The following is a 17,478-nucleotide window of genomic DNA, read 5'->3' on the forward strand; positions in this document are numbered from 1 at the left end:
TGCCCCTCACCTTCACACTCTGCAAAAATTGACACAAGATAACCAGAGGCTGGGACTGGATTCCAGTACATTCTAGTACATTACTAGATAAACCCCTTAGCAATATCTCTTCCATAGAAGAAGATCCAATTTTCAAATATAAGTTTTCTGAATGCACAAAGTTTGCTATAGCAAGAAACTCATGTATAAGATCGTCATCAAAACAATATTGTCTGGCCAGGTGCGGTGGCTCAAGCCTGTAATCCTAGCACTTTGGGAGGCCAAGGCAGGAGGATCATTTGAGCTCAAGAGTTTGAGACCAGCCTGAGCAAAAGTGAGACCCCTTCTTTAGTATAAATAGAAAAAAATTAGCCAAACAACTAAAAATAGAAAAAATATAGTCCGGCACGGTAGCACGTGCTTGTAGTCCCAGCTACTGAGGCAAAAGAATTGCTTGAGCCCAGGAGTTTGAGGTTGCCATGAGATAGATGATGCCATGGCACTCTAGCCCAGGCAACAGAGTGAGACTCTGTCTCAAAAAAAAAAAAAAAAAAGGAAGAAAAGTAGAAATCTATATTTCTTGGCAAAGATCAAAATCAAAGATTATTAGCCACAGGTCTAGATGCTCTCCCTCTCTAGCCATATGTGAGTGCATCTCAAAGACAAATAAAATTTATAAATGAGTCTCTGGGGCCTCTATGAACATCACTGCATATAGGAAGGTTTTTGCTTCTGATGTGAAGTGTGGAAGTGACCCTTATAGCTGCACTTGTATGTTAGCATAATTAAATGAGAAGCAGGGAACTCTTCCCCAGAAGATATTCATTTTCCCCTCTCTTCTCTTTTTCTCCCCTTTCTCATATTTTCTCTCAGCTTTTCTCCCTCCTTGCTTTTTTACACCAACATAATTATCAATAGTCATTGCTGATATTTATCACTGATAGTATATGGTGGGAATCGGGGAAAAAAAAATGCATCCAGTAAGATGATCTAGTACAATTTCTGGCATGTGTCAGACACTCAGTACATGTCATTTTTGCTTTTCTTCCCTTTCTGAACTCCAGTCACATCTCAACCTTAACTATTCATCAAGTGTTTGAGCTATATCTGTCTTTTAACTGAAGAACTACTGTGTATGCATGGAGAGTTAGAGGGATATCATATAATTTTATGTTGTATTCAAAGAGTTGATAGAATAAAGATATTAATCATATACATTTCAAAATTATGTCAATTTATTATGTTTTATGTGATGTGAAATATCTACAGTAAAAGGAAGTTTATTTTCTAAAACTGTCAATGAAATATCTGATATACACCTGATGCGATAATAGATTCAAGAGTGACAAAACTGCCACTTGAAATGCATTGCAGTACCAGCAAGTGTGTGTCAATTTACCTCCTTACTTCTTTGATTACAAAAACACAATATTAACTGTATCTCTCTGTGGTTATCCTTTTGTTAAAATTTGTTGTAATTTTCATAGTTCCTTTGTTCTTCAACAATCAGGTTCTGGCAATTTACTTTGGTAATTAAAAGTTGGATTTGGCCGGGCGCCGTGGCTCACGCCTGTAATCCTAGCTCTCTGGGAGGCCGAGGCGGGCGGATTGCTCAAGGTCAGGAGTTCGAAACCAGCCTGAGCAAGAGTGAGACCCCGTCTCTACTATAAACAGAAAGAAATTAATTGGCCAACTAATATATATAGAAAAAATTAGCCGGGCATGGTGGCGCATGCCTGTAGTCCCAGCTACTCGGGAGGCTGAGGCAGCAGAATCGCTTGAGCCCAGGAGATTGAGGTTGCTGTGAGCTAGGCTGACGCCACGGCACTCACTCTAGCCTGAGTAACAAAGTGAGACTCTGTCTCAAAAAAAAAAAAAAAGTTGGATTCAAGGAAAACTATGAAATTCCACATTTGTTCATTCTTGTTTCCATCACTAAATTCTGCCTTTTCTAACACAGAACTTTTGTGACCCACAGAGCCAAAATTTAAGGAATATATCCATCTCAGATTTCTACACCTATTCCAACAAAATATAATGAATGTCTACTCATAGAACCTAATTCCCAAGAAGCAAGATTATTCTCATGAAAATTTGTCCTACTTTTTTTCTAATTCAGTAAAGATACTGGTTCACACATGAAGCCAGGAAAGAAAAAGATAAAGCCAAAGCTGGTCCCCCTGAGGAATTGCTTTGGAATAGAGCTTTATGGCCCTCCATTCAATTCATATTTAGTAGGCCATCTCTTCTGCCTTCATTAGGGAAAAACAAAAACAAAACGCTGCCTATGATGGATAATATTTAATCACATGCATTTTTGTTTGGCTTTACTTCTTTGTCTTCTGAGAAGAATAGATATTTAAACACTAGTTCATGATGACAAAATTAAAATTTACTTTTACAAATAAAAATTGAAATGATTTCATTTCTAGCAAAAAAATTCAAATTTAAAATTTTTATGTGTTTCATTATTTAATTTCTAGACAGCAATAGGAGTAAAGATTTTTTTTAAGGTGATTTATATTACAACAGATTTTTTTTCTTGAAAAAGGACCTTTAAAAAAATTCCAGGAAGGTTAAAGTACCACAAAATAATTAAAGATTGTACATCATAGGCAAAACTCTTCAGCTGTTATTGAAACGTAAGTATAATTACACACAAGAAAAAAATATTATCAGCAGAGAAAAGATGCCTTAAGAATTCTTTGTGTCTTTCTGAACTGATGGACACGAGTGAGCTCTAATATCATTATGTTTAGAAATGGCTTCATCCAGATCCAACTGTACACCATTAATATTTGTTTCCATGCAGCCATTATAAAAGGCATTCACTGGTGTGGCATTGAATGGAACATCTGTAAAAACAGAATATTAGATTAATTAGTCCAAGAATTTTAGCATCCTATTTTTTTACAGTTCGAGAAACCATTCAGACTTTCCATTTCCAACCAAATTCTAATCCTAAAGGAAAAGTTAATAATGTAATTCTATTTGATAAATATACATTATTAAGTGACTCCTGTATTTAAGATATTGTGCTTAGTAATGAATTCAGTACATCATGAGTTCCTCTGATTTCATAAACACAGTTTCATCCATACTTAAGATAAATAAACACCTTTTTTTTTTTTTTTTTTTGAGACAGAGTCTCGCTTTGTGGCCCAGGCTAGAGTGAGTGCCGTGGCGTCAGCCTAGCTCACAGCAACCTCAAACTCCTGGGCTCAAGTGATCCTTCTGCCTCAGCCTCCCGGGTAGCTGGGACTACAGGCATGCACCACCATGCCCGGCTAATTTTTTTATATATATATCAGTTGGCCAATTAATTTCTTTCTATTTATAGTAGAGACGGGGTCTCGCTCTTGCTCAGGCTGGTTTTGAACTCCTGACCTTGAGCAATCCGCCCGCCTCGGCCTCCCAAGAGCTAGGATTACAGGCGTGAGCCACAGCGCCCGGCCAGATAAATAAACACCTTTTAAGAAGCATAGAAATAAGCATACTTTTACTTGTAATATTCTAGTTCATTATACAAATTATACATTATTTTATCATTAAATTTGAGCAGCAGTTTAAGCATTGCTAAATCATTTTTTCAACTCTAAATTACAGATACCTGGAAATCTTTTCTAAATGCCATGACAAATGTATCTTTTTTTATTATTGCTGGAATAAAAGCAGATTTCTATATTTTCCTAAGAAATAGTTAGTTCCCTTTTGAGTATACAATAGGCAGGCCATGATAAAGGGTTCACTTTTATGAAATATTTGGTGTTCTAAAAATAATAATTTTAATAACTCCTCAGTGAATAATTTAGGATTATTTTAGGGCCTTTGGGTCATTCTACACTTTCACACTCTTTATCTTTTTTTTTTTTTTTTTAGAGACAGAGTCTTGCTCTGTTACCCAGGCTGGAGTGCAGTGGTGGAATCAGAGCTCACTGCAGCCTTGAACTCCTGGGCTTATGCAATCCTCCTATCTCAGCCTCTAGAGTAGCTGGAACTACAGGTGTGCATCACCATGCACAGCTAATTTTTTTACATTTCATTGCCCATGCTGATCTCAAACTACTGGCCTCAAGTGATCCTCCTTCCTCAGCCTCGCAGAGTGCTGGGATTATGTGAGCCACCATGCTTGGCCTCTTTGTAAAGTTTACTACCTAGTAATGCCCTTTGATTCATTTGAAAATTATCCAGCTCTCCACTTGCTTCCTCTTTTTTGGCATCTCCTCTCCATGAATTTTAATTCACAATGGATATTCTCTAGTTCTCACTCTTCTTCCTCAGCACCTTATGCCAAAAATAAAAACTTCAAAGTTTCCACTTCTAACTTGCCAATACAATGAATAACATTTGTTAAGAGTCCCTTTCAAGTCTAGCTGAACACATAGATTATGCCACTATTACAAAATTCCTCAGAATCATCGCTTTCCCCTGAGTTTTAATTTTGAACATGAAATTTAACATGCCTACTTTGTATACTATTAATAATTTACCCATCCCATAGTTTATACTCTTATCTCAATTTTCAGCATCTCTCAAATTTTATACACTCTTTCTTCTAACATATCTTGCCTGAAGTCAATATTCAGTGCTATTGCCAAATCCTGGAACCACCGACATTTTTATATTTTTCTTTTTTTAAATTCTTTCATTGTTTGATTTCTTAAAGTTGCATTTAACTAACTTGTGAATAAGGTAGTAGGTGGATTTCAATATAGAATTTATTGATTTGAACTGTAATTATACTCCCTAATAACTAATCACGCTATTTAACTGTGTGTATCTATCCATGTTTCTATGTATCTATCTGTCTATCTTTGGAGTCTATTTACTTCTATTCCCCGGAAGCCCAGATAAAATTTCCACATGTAGGAAACCAAGACCCTGAGCAGCTAAAGCAATACAATGAGGGTTGCTAGAAGTCCAGACATCAAATTTACAATTCTTCCTATGAAAATAACCTGCACATGGTACCTCAAAATGCTTCTAAAGAATTTCCTGCCTCATTTTTTTTTTTGCCATTTAAAATAAAATATTGGTGTGATTTCATATTTTCCAATATTAAGGTAAAGATGAACCTGCTTTTCCTCCAGCTTTCCCCATTTTGGTAAATGGAATCTCCATCCATGCAACTGCTCATGCTACAGACCTAAGAATCATCCTTATACTGGTCTCTTAATTGTTAAATCCTAATAATTTGGTTTCTCACATACTTCTCCAGTCTATTTGTTGCATACCATCTCCACTGCTGTTACCCTGATCCAGCAGCTTCCTCAGCTTTCTCATCTGTAAAATGGGGATACTGATAGTACCTATCTCACAGGAGTATTTTGAAAATTAAATAAATACATACATTTGAAACACTCTGAGCACTACCAGACTGTTATGCAGCAGTTGACGGTACTGCAGTTATTGCGGCTATCACCGCTTCTTCATCTGGACTAATTCAATAGCGTCCCAACTCATCTCAGCTGCACCCCCTTTTGCCTCTCACCTATCCAGCTCCATCCGTCATCCAGAGTGAATTTTTTAAATTGTGATATTGATATGCCGCTCCCTTGTCTAAAACTTCTTAACGATTCTCGTGTGCCATAAAAGACTCAAGACCCTGAACCAGGTCTACAAACCCTTCCTCCACCCATCCAGTTCACAGCCCCATGCTGCACTCCTAGCTTCTTGCTTCACGTGCTTTAACCAGACTGATCTTCTAGAGAGTCCTCAAGTTTCTCATCCCCTTTTGTCCATTTTGCCCACATATGGACCATGTTACTTGCATATGAACTCCAATACCCACTCCCACCATCTGCTTAAATTCATTTAATCCTTCAAATATCAGATTTACATTTTAGTCTCCTATTCAGGGAGGTTGTTCCTGGCCCCCACAATCGGGTCCCGTCATCATTTTCTGACTCTAAAGCATCTCATACTTTTTCTTCATAGAAGTGATCACAATTTCAATTATTTTGATATTTTCCTTATTAGTTGTTTAATGTCTACCTCTGGCACTAGATTGTAAAAACCTTAACAGGAGGGACCATATCTGTTTATTACTGTGTCCCTAGTACCTGGGACATAAGTACTTAATAAAAATTGGATAAATGATAGATGAACTGAATAATAGATGAATAAATACTGGATAAATTATGGATGAATTGAAGAATAAATATTGAACTTACAAGACTATTGTGAGGGTGAAATGAAATAATATATCCTTTCTGGCTAGGATACCCAAATGTACCAAAACTTGGTTAGTTTCAGTTTACTGTTTAAAGAAAACAAAAACCAAAAACGTACCAATAAAATGTCAGTACCCTCTCCCAGAAAAAGAACAATGGGTACAAAAATTTTGTCTCTGCTCTGATGCCTTTTTGCTAAAATTATATATTTAAAATATTATCAATTTGATTAAAAATCTACTTTTAAAAACTGAAGTTAGTAAGCATATACCTGGAATGCCACCCAGGTAAGTGGCCACTGTTCCTTTCATTGCTTTATCCAAGATGGCAAATTGTCTTTCAAAGTGTGCAGAGGAGATGGTATATTCTTGAAGTGGAGTCCACACCTTCAGATGGTTTCTGTTGACTCTGAATTCCAGAAACGATTGTTGACCAGAACATAGACTCATGGCTTCTATCTGAAGTATCACTGTATTTTCAACAGATACCAGAATATCCTGAAGAGCAAAGAGAAGACCTGACGTAAGCAAGTACTAACAGTAATGTCACTGAAGAGTGACTGTTGAGTTTCTGAAATTCAAAAAATCTGAATTTCGATAAAAAAAAATGATAGAGCCTCTAGGTTTAATTGAAAAATTGCTAATTATAATAATCATAATTTTAAAATATACATTAGATTTACAAACTCTAAGTTTAGCTAAGACATAAATGGATACTGACTTCTGAAAATTCAGGAAACTAACAGAGTCGTTTTACCAACAACACGGATCTAAAGCGTGTCTTAAGCAGTATCTTTCTGTTTATGAGCCTTCCTAAACTCCAAAGCTTACATGTTAAAAAAAAGAGTTGAATCACTCTTTTTTAGGGAAAAGACAGGAAAAATTAAAGTGCTTCAGTAAGCACATGCTAGCAGGACTGAAAGGTTTATTTGTGCCATACAAGCCATCATATAGACTTGGAACAAAATGAGGGAGGAGGCACTGAGAAAGAAAAACCTGGGGTTGCCAGCAGTCAGTTACAGAGTATTTTCTGGAAGATTCTAAAAAAGAAACTGTATGCATTTTGCCGAACTTTTCAAACTGCTGATATACTTAAATTACTCAACTTGTTGAGAGTGATCTGTGTATATAACTTATATAGTGTAGAGGAAATGTAAAAAAAAGAGAAAGAAAATAATATAAAAAATGGGAGACGAGTATTGTGATGCTTCCCAGGTGGTAGAAAGATAGTCTGAAATGTTTACTTAGAAATTCACAATACCTATTAAGTGAAAAGTCTCTATGTCAGAATAAATATAGGTTATTTGAGGATATCTGTTATTATACTATACATGTCTGTATCCTTAAACTCATTTAAAGAGATGGCCATTGAGAATATGCTCCAGAATGATTAACGGTACGTGGAATAATGTTATGAAATATTGTACATAGATCTTGAGAAGGGAATCTGACATGTGAAATAAGAGCCATACAAATAAACACAGAACGAATTCAATACCAAAGACATGAAATGCATTGACTTCCTCCACTGCATAAATATAGTGAAGATAGGAATTCCATTTTGTTTAAAAAACAAACAAACATGCAAACAAAAAAACTGAAATCCAAATATAGAAAGCCCCTTGTAGTTGAAGATTAAAAAAAAAAAAAAAAACTCAACAGGACCTTTTTAGGTTATATATGGTTAACCACTAGAAACTGCCCCTACCCCACCTCCCACCCCAATCATCTTTTAAGTTACAAACACCATCCTTTTTTATTACTATAGGCATTATTCAAATATATGTCTTTTTCTAAAAGCTAATGAAAGCATCCAAGCCAACCCTGGCATCAACATCAGCTGCTTCCTGTAACTTGGAATCCACTGTTTTGATGACACCTGGACAGAACTATTAACCTCTAATATAAGTCTGAATAATTCACATGTTCTAATAACTCTCATGTATGCTTTTATCTAAGACTTTTTTCCTGTTCTTCCTCCTAATTTCAAATATGAATTGCCAATAAGCCAAGTGGACTGGTTTAATTTTCTCTCTTCTTTCCTAATTTACTCATGGGAGAAAAGATTTAAGAGTGCAAGAAAGCACGAAGCATTATAATTAAGCACTGAATATCTGCCAATAGATTGTAATCAGACTCCCTTCTATTTTGTTAGTACAGACTGATTCCTATGATGCTCCAAAGGTTCTGAATAAGGGTGTGTCTCTATATACTACTCTGTGATGGCTCCAGGCTGCCTATGTGAGTCTGTCTAATCTTAGCTAAAGACGCAGGTTTCTTAATCCCCCTTTCCTCACTTCTTGGTTCAGACCTTGGAAATAAGCCAGCAAAAAAGTAACAACAACGAACATTTTATGAGTTCTTAATTATGTGCTGGAGATTGTGCCAAGTACTTTACATAAGTTTCATCATTTAATATTCAAAATAGCCCTTTGAGGTAAATACTGCTATAATATCCATTTTACAAATGAAAAGAAAAACAAGGCTTACACAGGTTTAAAGTAAAGTTACCTGAAATTTTTCAGAGGTGGAGTCCACCAAGGACAAGGCAAAAGGCACCGTGTTACCAGAAACCAAGGCAAGCATAACACCAGTGCCTGCGGATGGGCGAATATTCAAGGTCACATTTACTTGCCAACCCTCAGCACTGGATATGTTATCTGTTTAAAACAAGGAAACAAAAACAGGATCAATGTAATCCTTTTTAAAAATTCTTTTGTTTAATTTTATTATATTTTTTGAGATGGGGTCTCTCTCTTGCTCAGGTTGGTTTTGAACTCCTGAGCTCAAGCAATCTGCCCACCTCCTCCTCCCAGAGTGCTAGGACTGCAGGCCTGAGCCATTGAGCCCTGGCCAGGGTGGATGTACTCTTAAAGCCTGCCAAAAGGAATTATTACAATCTGATTAATATTCAAAGCCATCTTTGCATAATACTAAAGATTTTAGTTCCCTTTCTCAAAGATCTATATAACCTAGGGAAAACAAACAAACAAAATTTTTGTTTTTAAATGCAGGCAAATGGCGCCCCTTCTTTCTGTTGATTTTAGACGAGAAGTCTGGATTGTGGTATTAAGGATTATTATGAACTTTCCTTGTTTGCTCTTTAACAGCTCTTCCTTCTCCCTTGCACATTGACCAATGCTCAAATCTCAGAGTGGTCATATTTTAAAATGCACATTTAGAAGGAAATTCAACAAATTTATTGTAATTTCTAAGGGGAAATGTGGGTATAGCTGCCATCAGCATCCCAATACTTTTCATCTTAAGAGCAGTGGGAAGGACAAATATGATCTATATACATGGGGGAGGGGGGTTGGATAGTTTGATAGTAGAGAAATATTGTGACATCAACAGTTATTAGTAGTTTTAAAATTAGAATAGGAACTCTTGTTCTGCTATTCTCTTTCCTTTATATTTAACATTCTCTTTTTTAATTACTATGTTAATGGTTTATCCCACTGAAGTGCAAGCTCTAAGTGGTACATGTCTCTATCATCACTTTATTTTCCACAACAGTCATTCAATAAATATTTGTTGAATTAATTATGTTTCCAAAGTAATTAGATTCCGGAAAACATTAGTTCACAATCTGATGAAGTCTCCCTCATTTAATATGAGGTAACATATAACAAAGCCCAAATGCTACTTGGAGCATTTGAAAGGCTGAATGTGAGTGGAGAAAATAATTTTCCTTTGATGAAATGCTCTTCCATGTACTCACATATAAGGCTACTACATTTTCATTATAATCCTATAATTCCCATGCAGAAGTAAATATATGTAATCATTGTGAAATAAGCAAATTTAACATAGGATATTAACAAATTCAAACTCAAGGGAACATGCAAATGTATAGAAGTTATAAAGTAATGTTAACTATTTCAAGTTATCCATGAAATAATTACTTATGAGAGTAATTATTTTAGGTACAATATAACTTTTATTTTCATCATTGTGAGCTTAGATTTTTTCCTATGGTCAATTGTCCCCCATTTATAACATTTTTAAAAAAATCCTTCATATGTAATACAGAGCTAAAGTTAAAGGCATTGTATTAATTTATGTTAGGAAAACAGAAATCACTGGTATAAAATTCTTCCTTAAAACTGTAGTTAATATTTTAAGGCTATGAATAAACACATTTAAAATATAACTTTTTCTTAAAGCAGAGATATCAGATTAACACTAACTTAATTTATTATGCAAAGAGTTAGTAGCTCAAATAATGAACTCCTAACAACAAAAAAAGACAAAGAACTCAACAACATAATTAAAATGTACAAATAGCTAATAAACATATGAAGAGATATTGAAGTCCAGTAGAAAATAGAAAAAAATACTTTATAAAATTTAATTTTTGAACTATTAGAGTAGAACACATCTCAAACAAACTTTCTCATTCTGTGGGGTAGAAGTATTAACTGAAAAGATCTTTGAAAGAGAATGTAATAAAATCTGTAATAATTATATACTTATATAACCTTTCCCGGAGATAATCTAGTTCTCAGATTTTTTTCCTGTAGAATGAATCACATAAGAGCACAGGATGTATGTTCAAGAATGTTCACAGAAGTGTTATTCATAAAGGTGAAAACCTGGGGGCAGCCTGGCAAGACTTCCTGCTCTACTTAAGCTGTAGGAAACTGGAAAGAGCACTACTCCCACTCTTATAACAACAACGGAAGCCAAATTATCTGCACAATCACAACTTCTCTTGAACTATCAAAGAGCTGAGGTTGCAGAGCTGCCAACTAACCAGAAACCTAAAGAAAGATAGGTGTTTCCAAGGAGAGCCAGGATAAGAACACTTTCCTACCCAGAGCAGACACCACGTGCCCCAAAATTGGTAAAAATAATTTAGGTAAGGCTTGTAACAAATTGCTAAAGTCCATATGGGGGGTGGTGTGTGAGTTTAGAAACCCTAGAAATTGGAGACCCAGGGGAAATTCATACTCATTCACAGGCTCTTCTCCACAGACCTTATTGGGCGCTCAAGAGAAATACTGGGGGTAGGGAAGGAGACCAGACAGAGAGAAAGCCTCCTTCCTAGTGCAGTCCTGGGAGTAACACCAGCTGCAGGAAAAGCAAAAAATCCCACTTAGATCCTTCTCTGTCTCCTCTACATAACAAAAGCCTTAAAGCATTGGGGAAAAGGCAGTAAACCTAGTCATTAGGACAGACATGAAGACCCACTGCACCTACAGACTAAGGAAAGGGAAACAGGAAAATCAAACAAAAATAAATTATTTACCACGGAGGAGGAGCAGGAAACCGTCTTGATCCCTGATCATTAGAGATGTCCTCTACTGGTAAGGGTGGGAGAGGAGGAACAGTGAAAGTCCACACCCATGAGACCCAGGAATATAACACCCGCCTGAGACTGAGTCTGTGCCAGAACAATAGAGAATGCTCCCCTGACCTCCAGGCACTCTCTACCAAGTTAGCAAATGTCAAGTAACAAGCAAGAGTGCTCTCCTGGGGGTGGGCAAGGCCATGGAGGGACACTTTCTTGAGTCATATCATAAAGGAAATATCTAAAACTGAATTGTTATGTAAACAAAAACTGAATAGCTGAATAGATATTAAGAACAATTCTCTTAACAAACCAGCTCCTACTCTAAGCAGAAGGTAATATTGGAGGAATTTGAAGCCTGGGGTACACTAAGGATAATCCTGGCAACCACAAAACTCAAGTACTTTGACTCCTCATCAGCAAAAGAAGAGGTGTGCTCAGTTCCAGACATAAATATTATTTATCTCAGTCTGTAGTGTTCTATATAAGATGCCTACCTCTGAACCTAAAATTATACAATACACATAGAAGCAAGGAAAAACAACACTGAGTCAAGAGACCACACAATCGCCATGACCAGACCCAGATATAACACAAATGAAACTATTAGACCGGGAATTTAAAATAATTATAGTACATATATCAAAGGTTCTGGTGTACAAGCTAGACCACATGTATAAACAGATGGGGAATTTCAGCAAAGAGGTGGAAATTTTAAGAAAAGATCAAATGGAAATGTTAGAAATGAAGATGAATCTCTTTAATGCATCAATTGGTAGACCCCAAACAACTGAGAAATCCGTGAACTTTAAAACAGGTCAGTTGAATTTACCCAAAATGAATCAGGCTATGTGCCAAGAAACTTTAAATAATAACATAACCATATTCAACTGTGTTTATATTTTTCCAATATGCTGAAAAAAATTTATAAGAAGTGTATAACAGTATGAATAAGCCTAAGACTACATAGTAGATACTCAATAATGTTTACTGAAGAAACCATTGCTGTTTGTCAATGAATAAATTTAGTCATTAATGAGAAAAGAAAGATAAAATGGGAAATCACTTACTATAATCTATGCTAAATTGAGCAACTCCAGAACCAGGATAGTAGGAGCCCTTCTCCACAGCAACAAGGCAATGCTTATTTTGTTTTTCTTGAATAATTTCCTTTACTCCTGAAGCTCCTTGATTCATCAGATTCCAGCCTCGTATACATCCATCTAGACGAGGGTTAATCTAACAAATTAAAACGTAGGTCAAAGAGTGTATTTTAAACTTCAGACAGACTGAAAAGTCACTTAATTGATTATAGGTATAGGCTTTCATTTAGAGGGAAAAAATCCTGTCTTTGATGACATTTTAAAATAATTTAAATATTTTTAATTTTATCTAAATTATTTTTTCAAGGTGTCCTTCAGATGGACAGTCTTTTAGTAAAAGCGAATTTCTGCCATCACAGGTCCTCAATGAAATCTTAATAATTTGTAACACCTCAAGCCTCTCCTGCCTCTCCTAAGTCAACCTTTCTGCTCTCAAGTTCTATATTTGCTTCTAGTTGTGGCCCTGGCCTCTAAGTTGCTTTCTGTTTTTCTTTAGTTGCATTTACAATATAGATTAGTTTTGCCAATCAGACTCTAAGCCTCTTCAGGCACAAGTGTTTGCATTCTTTAGCATCACCAAAGCATCTAGCCAGGCTCAAAACATGTGTAGTAGCAGCTGGGCGTGGTGGCTCACGCCTGTAATCCTAGCACTCTGGGAGGCCGAGGCAAGTGGATTGCTCAAGGTCAGGAGTTCGAAACCAGCCTGAGCAAGAGCAAGATCCTGTCTCTACTATAAATAGAAAGAAATTAATTAGCCAACTAATATATATATAGAAAAAATTAGCCAAGCATGGTGGCGCATGCCTGTAGTCCCAGCTACTCAGGAGCCTGAGGCAGTAGGATTGCTTGAGCCCAGGAGTTTGAGGTTGCTTGTGAGCTAGGCTGACAACAGGTTACTCACTCTAGCCTGGGCAACAAAGTGAAACTCTGTCTCAAAAACAAAACAAACAAAAAAATGACATGTAGTAGCATATTTCATAAATGGTTGATTCTTTTTGAATAATTCATTTTACTTAAAAAGTCTCTAGATTTATCAGTTTCAAACAACAGGTATATTCATTTTGACATAGGTTAACTAATTTGAGTTTAATATCATATCATAGAAATCTTTTAAAAGTTAAAGTACTATGAAATGTCAGGATATAAAACAGTAAATACTTACATTAAATCAGCAAGTGTATCTAGTGGGACCATGATTTCAAATGAAATTTTTAAAACTCTTCAAGGACAGTGATAAGCCTCCTTCACAAAACTTAGTCCACAGTTATTAAATAAACATAACATCCAGAAAATCATTTATTATATCTAATTTCAATTTATGGGACTACTGTCATATCCTCAGTAAACATTTTTAATAATTTCCACTTTCTGTGCTATCCTTCAGCTCTCACATTTAAGTCCTAAAAATACATTTGAGAAAGTCCTTTGACTGACTTCTACAAAATAATGTAATATTGTACTCAACCATATGTATTTGTATGTTTAATGGCTGACTATAGTCTATTATGATATTAATACTGGCTTGACACTTGGAAATTTTAAAAAACCACTTCTCCATGAGTAATGTTGGGGACTTAAATGGGCACAAAACTACTACATTCATTTTCTTATTTCTTTAATATAATTTCAAGGGTCACTAATGTTATTTTTCCATGATCAATTCAAGTTGCCATACTTGGCATGTTTAACAAAATAACTTCTATTGCTTCTCAGCAAAACACATCTTCAAACCTATTACAGACAAAAGGAATTCAGATGAATGATATAAGCTTGGATCATTACCTGTTTAATGAGTGCATTTTCCACTTTCCGAGGGAATCCTGCAAAGTATACTTTGGTTTCCAAAAATCCATTTGTAGGATTAAAAAGGCTTCCAGGTTTATTTATATTCATCACAGCTTCTTTAGCTATTTTAACACTAACACTATGTTCTAATTCTTCTACAGACACCTACAATTAAAAAGACAAAAAATACCAAACAACCAATCATTATTACATGTCATTTGAAACACTGGGATTGAAAAATTCTGTTATTATTCCAATAAATAATTTCCCAAAGTAATCATTTTAATGTAAGTATTACTTTGTTCCAACACATTTGGAATGTCAAATTATGATTAATGTGATAAAAAATGTGTTTTAAGTTGATAGTACTTGATCAAAAATTAAAACATACCATATTTTAACATTAAAAAAACAATACCATTCTATTAAGTTTAAATATTCAATTACATATTTTTCAATTCCAGTATGCTACGAAATTAACAGTTTTTAAAGAAGTGAGCCACTCTATTTTAGAAAAATGTTAAGTGCTCTTATTTTGCAATTGCTTGATACTACACATATGGAATCAACTATGTAAGTTAAGTTCTTAATAACTAAGAGAAATCAATATGTCCAGTATTCTGTTCATTGAACACAAATTATCTTTCTTTCAAAATTCAAAAGTGATAGAGGTCATAGGAAGGACATATATAAAATTAAACTGGAGTTTTCCAATTCTGAAAATAGTTTGGGTTTCAATAAAAAATAAGGTTGGAAGTGAGGGTAAACAACAATAAAAAATCCTCCCTTAAAGGCAATTTGAAGAACTATTGCTGCAATCGCTTCATGTAAAACTACAGCACTCAAAATCCAAACTCTTTACTTAGTAATCCATAATAGAAGCCAAACAATAGGTATATGAAAACACCATTACACTAAGGGAAAAACTATCCTCTAAAGTAAAATTTAGTAACATTTACAGATTTAAAGTTGGTCAACACTCCATCCTTAATGTAGCAATGAGTAGCATTTTACTTTAATGACTAGTTTCTCCCATACAGGTGTTCTTAACTTTGCCTCCAGGACCTGACTCTGGCTTGCTTCTCCTTCTACACTCCAAGCACTCCTTCTCAGTCTCCTTTGCTGAATGTTCCTCTTCTTCTCAACGTCTAGTAAAACATTCAGGGCTCGGGCCCCATGCCTTTCCCCTCTAGCTAGCCATGCAAGGTATTTCCATGACTTCACTCTGGAGCATTTGGAAAATTTGAGGCTAGGGTGCACTTTTATTTGTCACAATGAGTAGGAGCTATGCTGTCATTGCAAGATGCTACCCATTCTGCAATATACAGGCTAGTCCTATAATGAATTAGTAATAATTTAATAATAATTAGTAATAAAATATCCAGTATCCTAAAAACCTTTGGAACATCCCTATTACATATTCATGTAGAGGATACTCATAATTATCTCAGTTTGTGTATATATTAATATAAACAAAATATCTGTTGGACCATTTTAGCATTCATTACATTTTTCAAGAATGCAGTAATCTCATCATCCAAGGATGTATTGATGTTTGTTTTGCTTGGATCTCTATCAAGAGTTTCTCACCACTTTGAAAAATTAATATTACTGATGGCAACACCATTTATGTACTTGTGGTATTTGAGTTGCTAATGCAACACTGCAACATGTTTTCATTTATAGCTTTCGGTTTATTCTAAGTATAGAAGAAAGCTATGACAAGTACTATAGTTGTACTTGAGTATTTATATATTGAATACATATTTTTATATAAATTACTTTCCTTTTATTTATATAATAGTGAGAACACTATATTAGATTCTATTAGGGAGCTTACATTACTGATGCATTTCATTATATGATAGTAAAGGAGCACTGTACATACTCAGACATTGGACGAGATAGAGTTTAGAACCACTGATCAACATAGCCAATTTTATAGCCTTAAAACCCTTCTTTATGCTGAATATTTGAAAATCTAAATTGAAGGCATAACTTTAAAAATATACTCAGAATCTGATAACTTCGCATCCCCCCTACCATAAGCTATCTGGCCAAAGCTGTCATCCTCTCTCCACTGGGTTATTGCAATGGTCTTCTAACTCCATATCCTGTTCTACTCTCACTCTCCAATATCTAGTTTCCAAAAAGCCACCAGGTTCTGTTCAGGATTATCTTTTAAAATGCAAGTTAGATCACATCACTTCTCAAAACCATCCAAAGCCTTTCACTTAGCATAAAATCCAAAGTCTTCATCATGGCCCCCAAGGCCCTAGATGATCTTATTTTGGACCATATTTCTGATCTCATTTTCTAACTACTCTCCCCCTCTCTCACTCTACTGCATCTATCTATGCTAATCTTTGTGGTGGTGTTTCTCAAACACCAAACATATCTTCTCCCATGAGACTGTGTACTTGCTGTTCACAACATGGAGAATTATTTACATACCCCCATATATTTCTCATGATGTGTGCCTCAAGTCTCAGTTTAGACCTAATTTCATCAGACATGCCTTTCCTAATTCTGTATGCACACTATTACCCCTCTCTATTCAAGTCTTGCTTTGCTCTTCTTTTTCCTCATAGCATTAATAACTATCTTATGTATTTATTTGTTCATGCATTTATTGTTTGCATCTCACCACTGGAATGTAAGCTCCATAAGGGCAATGACTTCACTTTTTCATTGTTCAATCTTTACTATCTACAATAAGGATCAGTACACAAAGTGCTCAATGAATGAATTATGATACAATTACAGATTTCCCATAGATATTAGGATCCCATTACATTATATTAGTTCATAAAGCAGTATTAGCTACTTATCTGTGAGAAAATCTCAAGAGCAAGGCAAATCTCTTGGTATAATTCTAGCACCTTGAAATCAGGAACCTAGTACTTTAAAAGTGCTCACTAAAAGCAGATTGAATAAATGAGTTTATGAGTGCATAAGTGAAGGAATGAAAGCATTTAGTGATGACCTGACATGGCTTCTCAACATAGACCTCTTGCCAGCTCCCATAGGCATGGAAGGTGTGTCTTTTTAGAGCATTACATTCTAATGTGATGCTGATCTTCTCTCAGCTATCCTCTGCTGACAGTAGTAATGATTTCACTGCAGAAAAGACTACTCCCCACTAT

At 35.3% G+C, this 17,478-nt stretch overlaps 1 protein-coding gene across 1 annotated transcript in view; it reads right to left on the bottom strand.

The window, feature by feature from the left end:
- Positions 1-1,192: 1,192 nt before the first annotated feature.
- Positions 1,193-17,478, bottom strand: part of PROS1 (protein S) — a 75,879-nt gene continuing 59,593 nt past the window's right edge. The window contains exons 11-15 of the mRNA XM_076001034.1: positions 14,330-14,497; positions 12,515-12,683; positions 8,663-8,811; positions 6,424-6,649; positions 1,193-2,834 (exon numbers count right to left, since the gene is read on the bottom strand). Coding sequence (XP_075857149.1) covers positions 2,674-2,834; positions 6,424-6,649; positions 8,663-8,811; positions 12,515-12,683; positions 14,330-14,497 — 873 coding nt within the window. The 3' untranslated portion in view covers positions 1,193-2,673. The remainder of the gene's footprint in view (positions 2,835-6,423; positions 6,650-8,662; positions 8,812-12,514; positions 12,684-14,329; positions 14,498-17,478) is intronic.

The sequence above is a fragment of the Microcebus murinus genome, chromosome 1 (assembly GCF_040939455.1).
Source record: "Microcebus murinus isolate Inina chromosome 1, M.murinus_Inina_mat1.0, whole genome shotgun sequence".
In the NCBI taxonomy this organism is placed as follows: Eukaryota; Metazoa; Chordata; class Mammalia; order Primates; family Cheirogaleidae; genus Microcebus; species Microcebus murinus.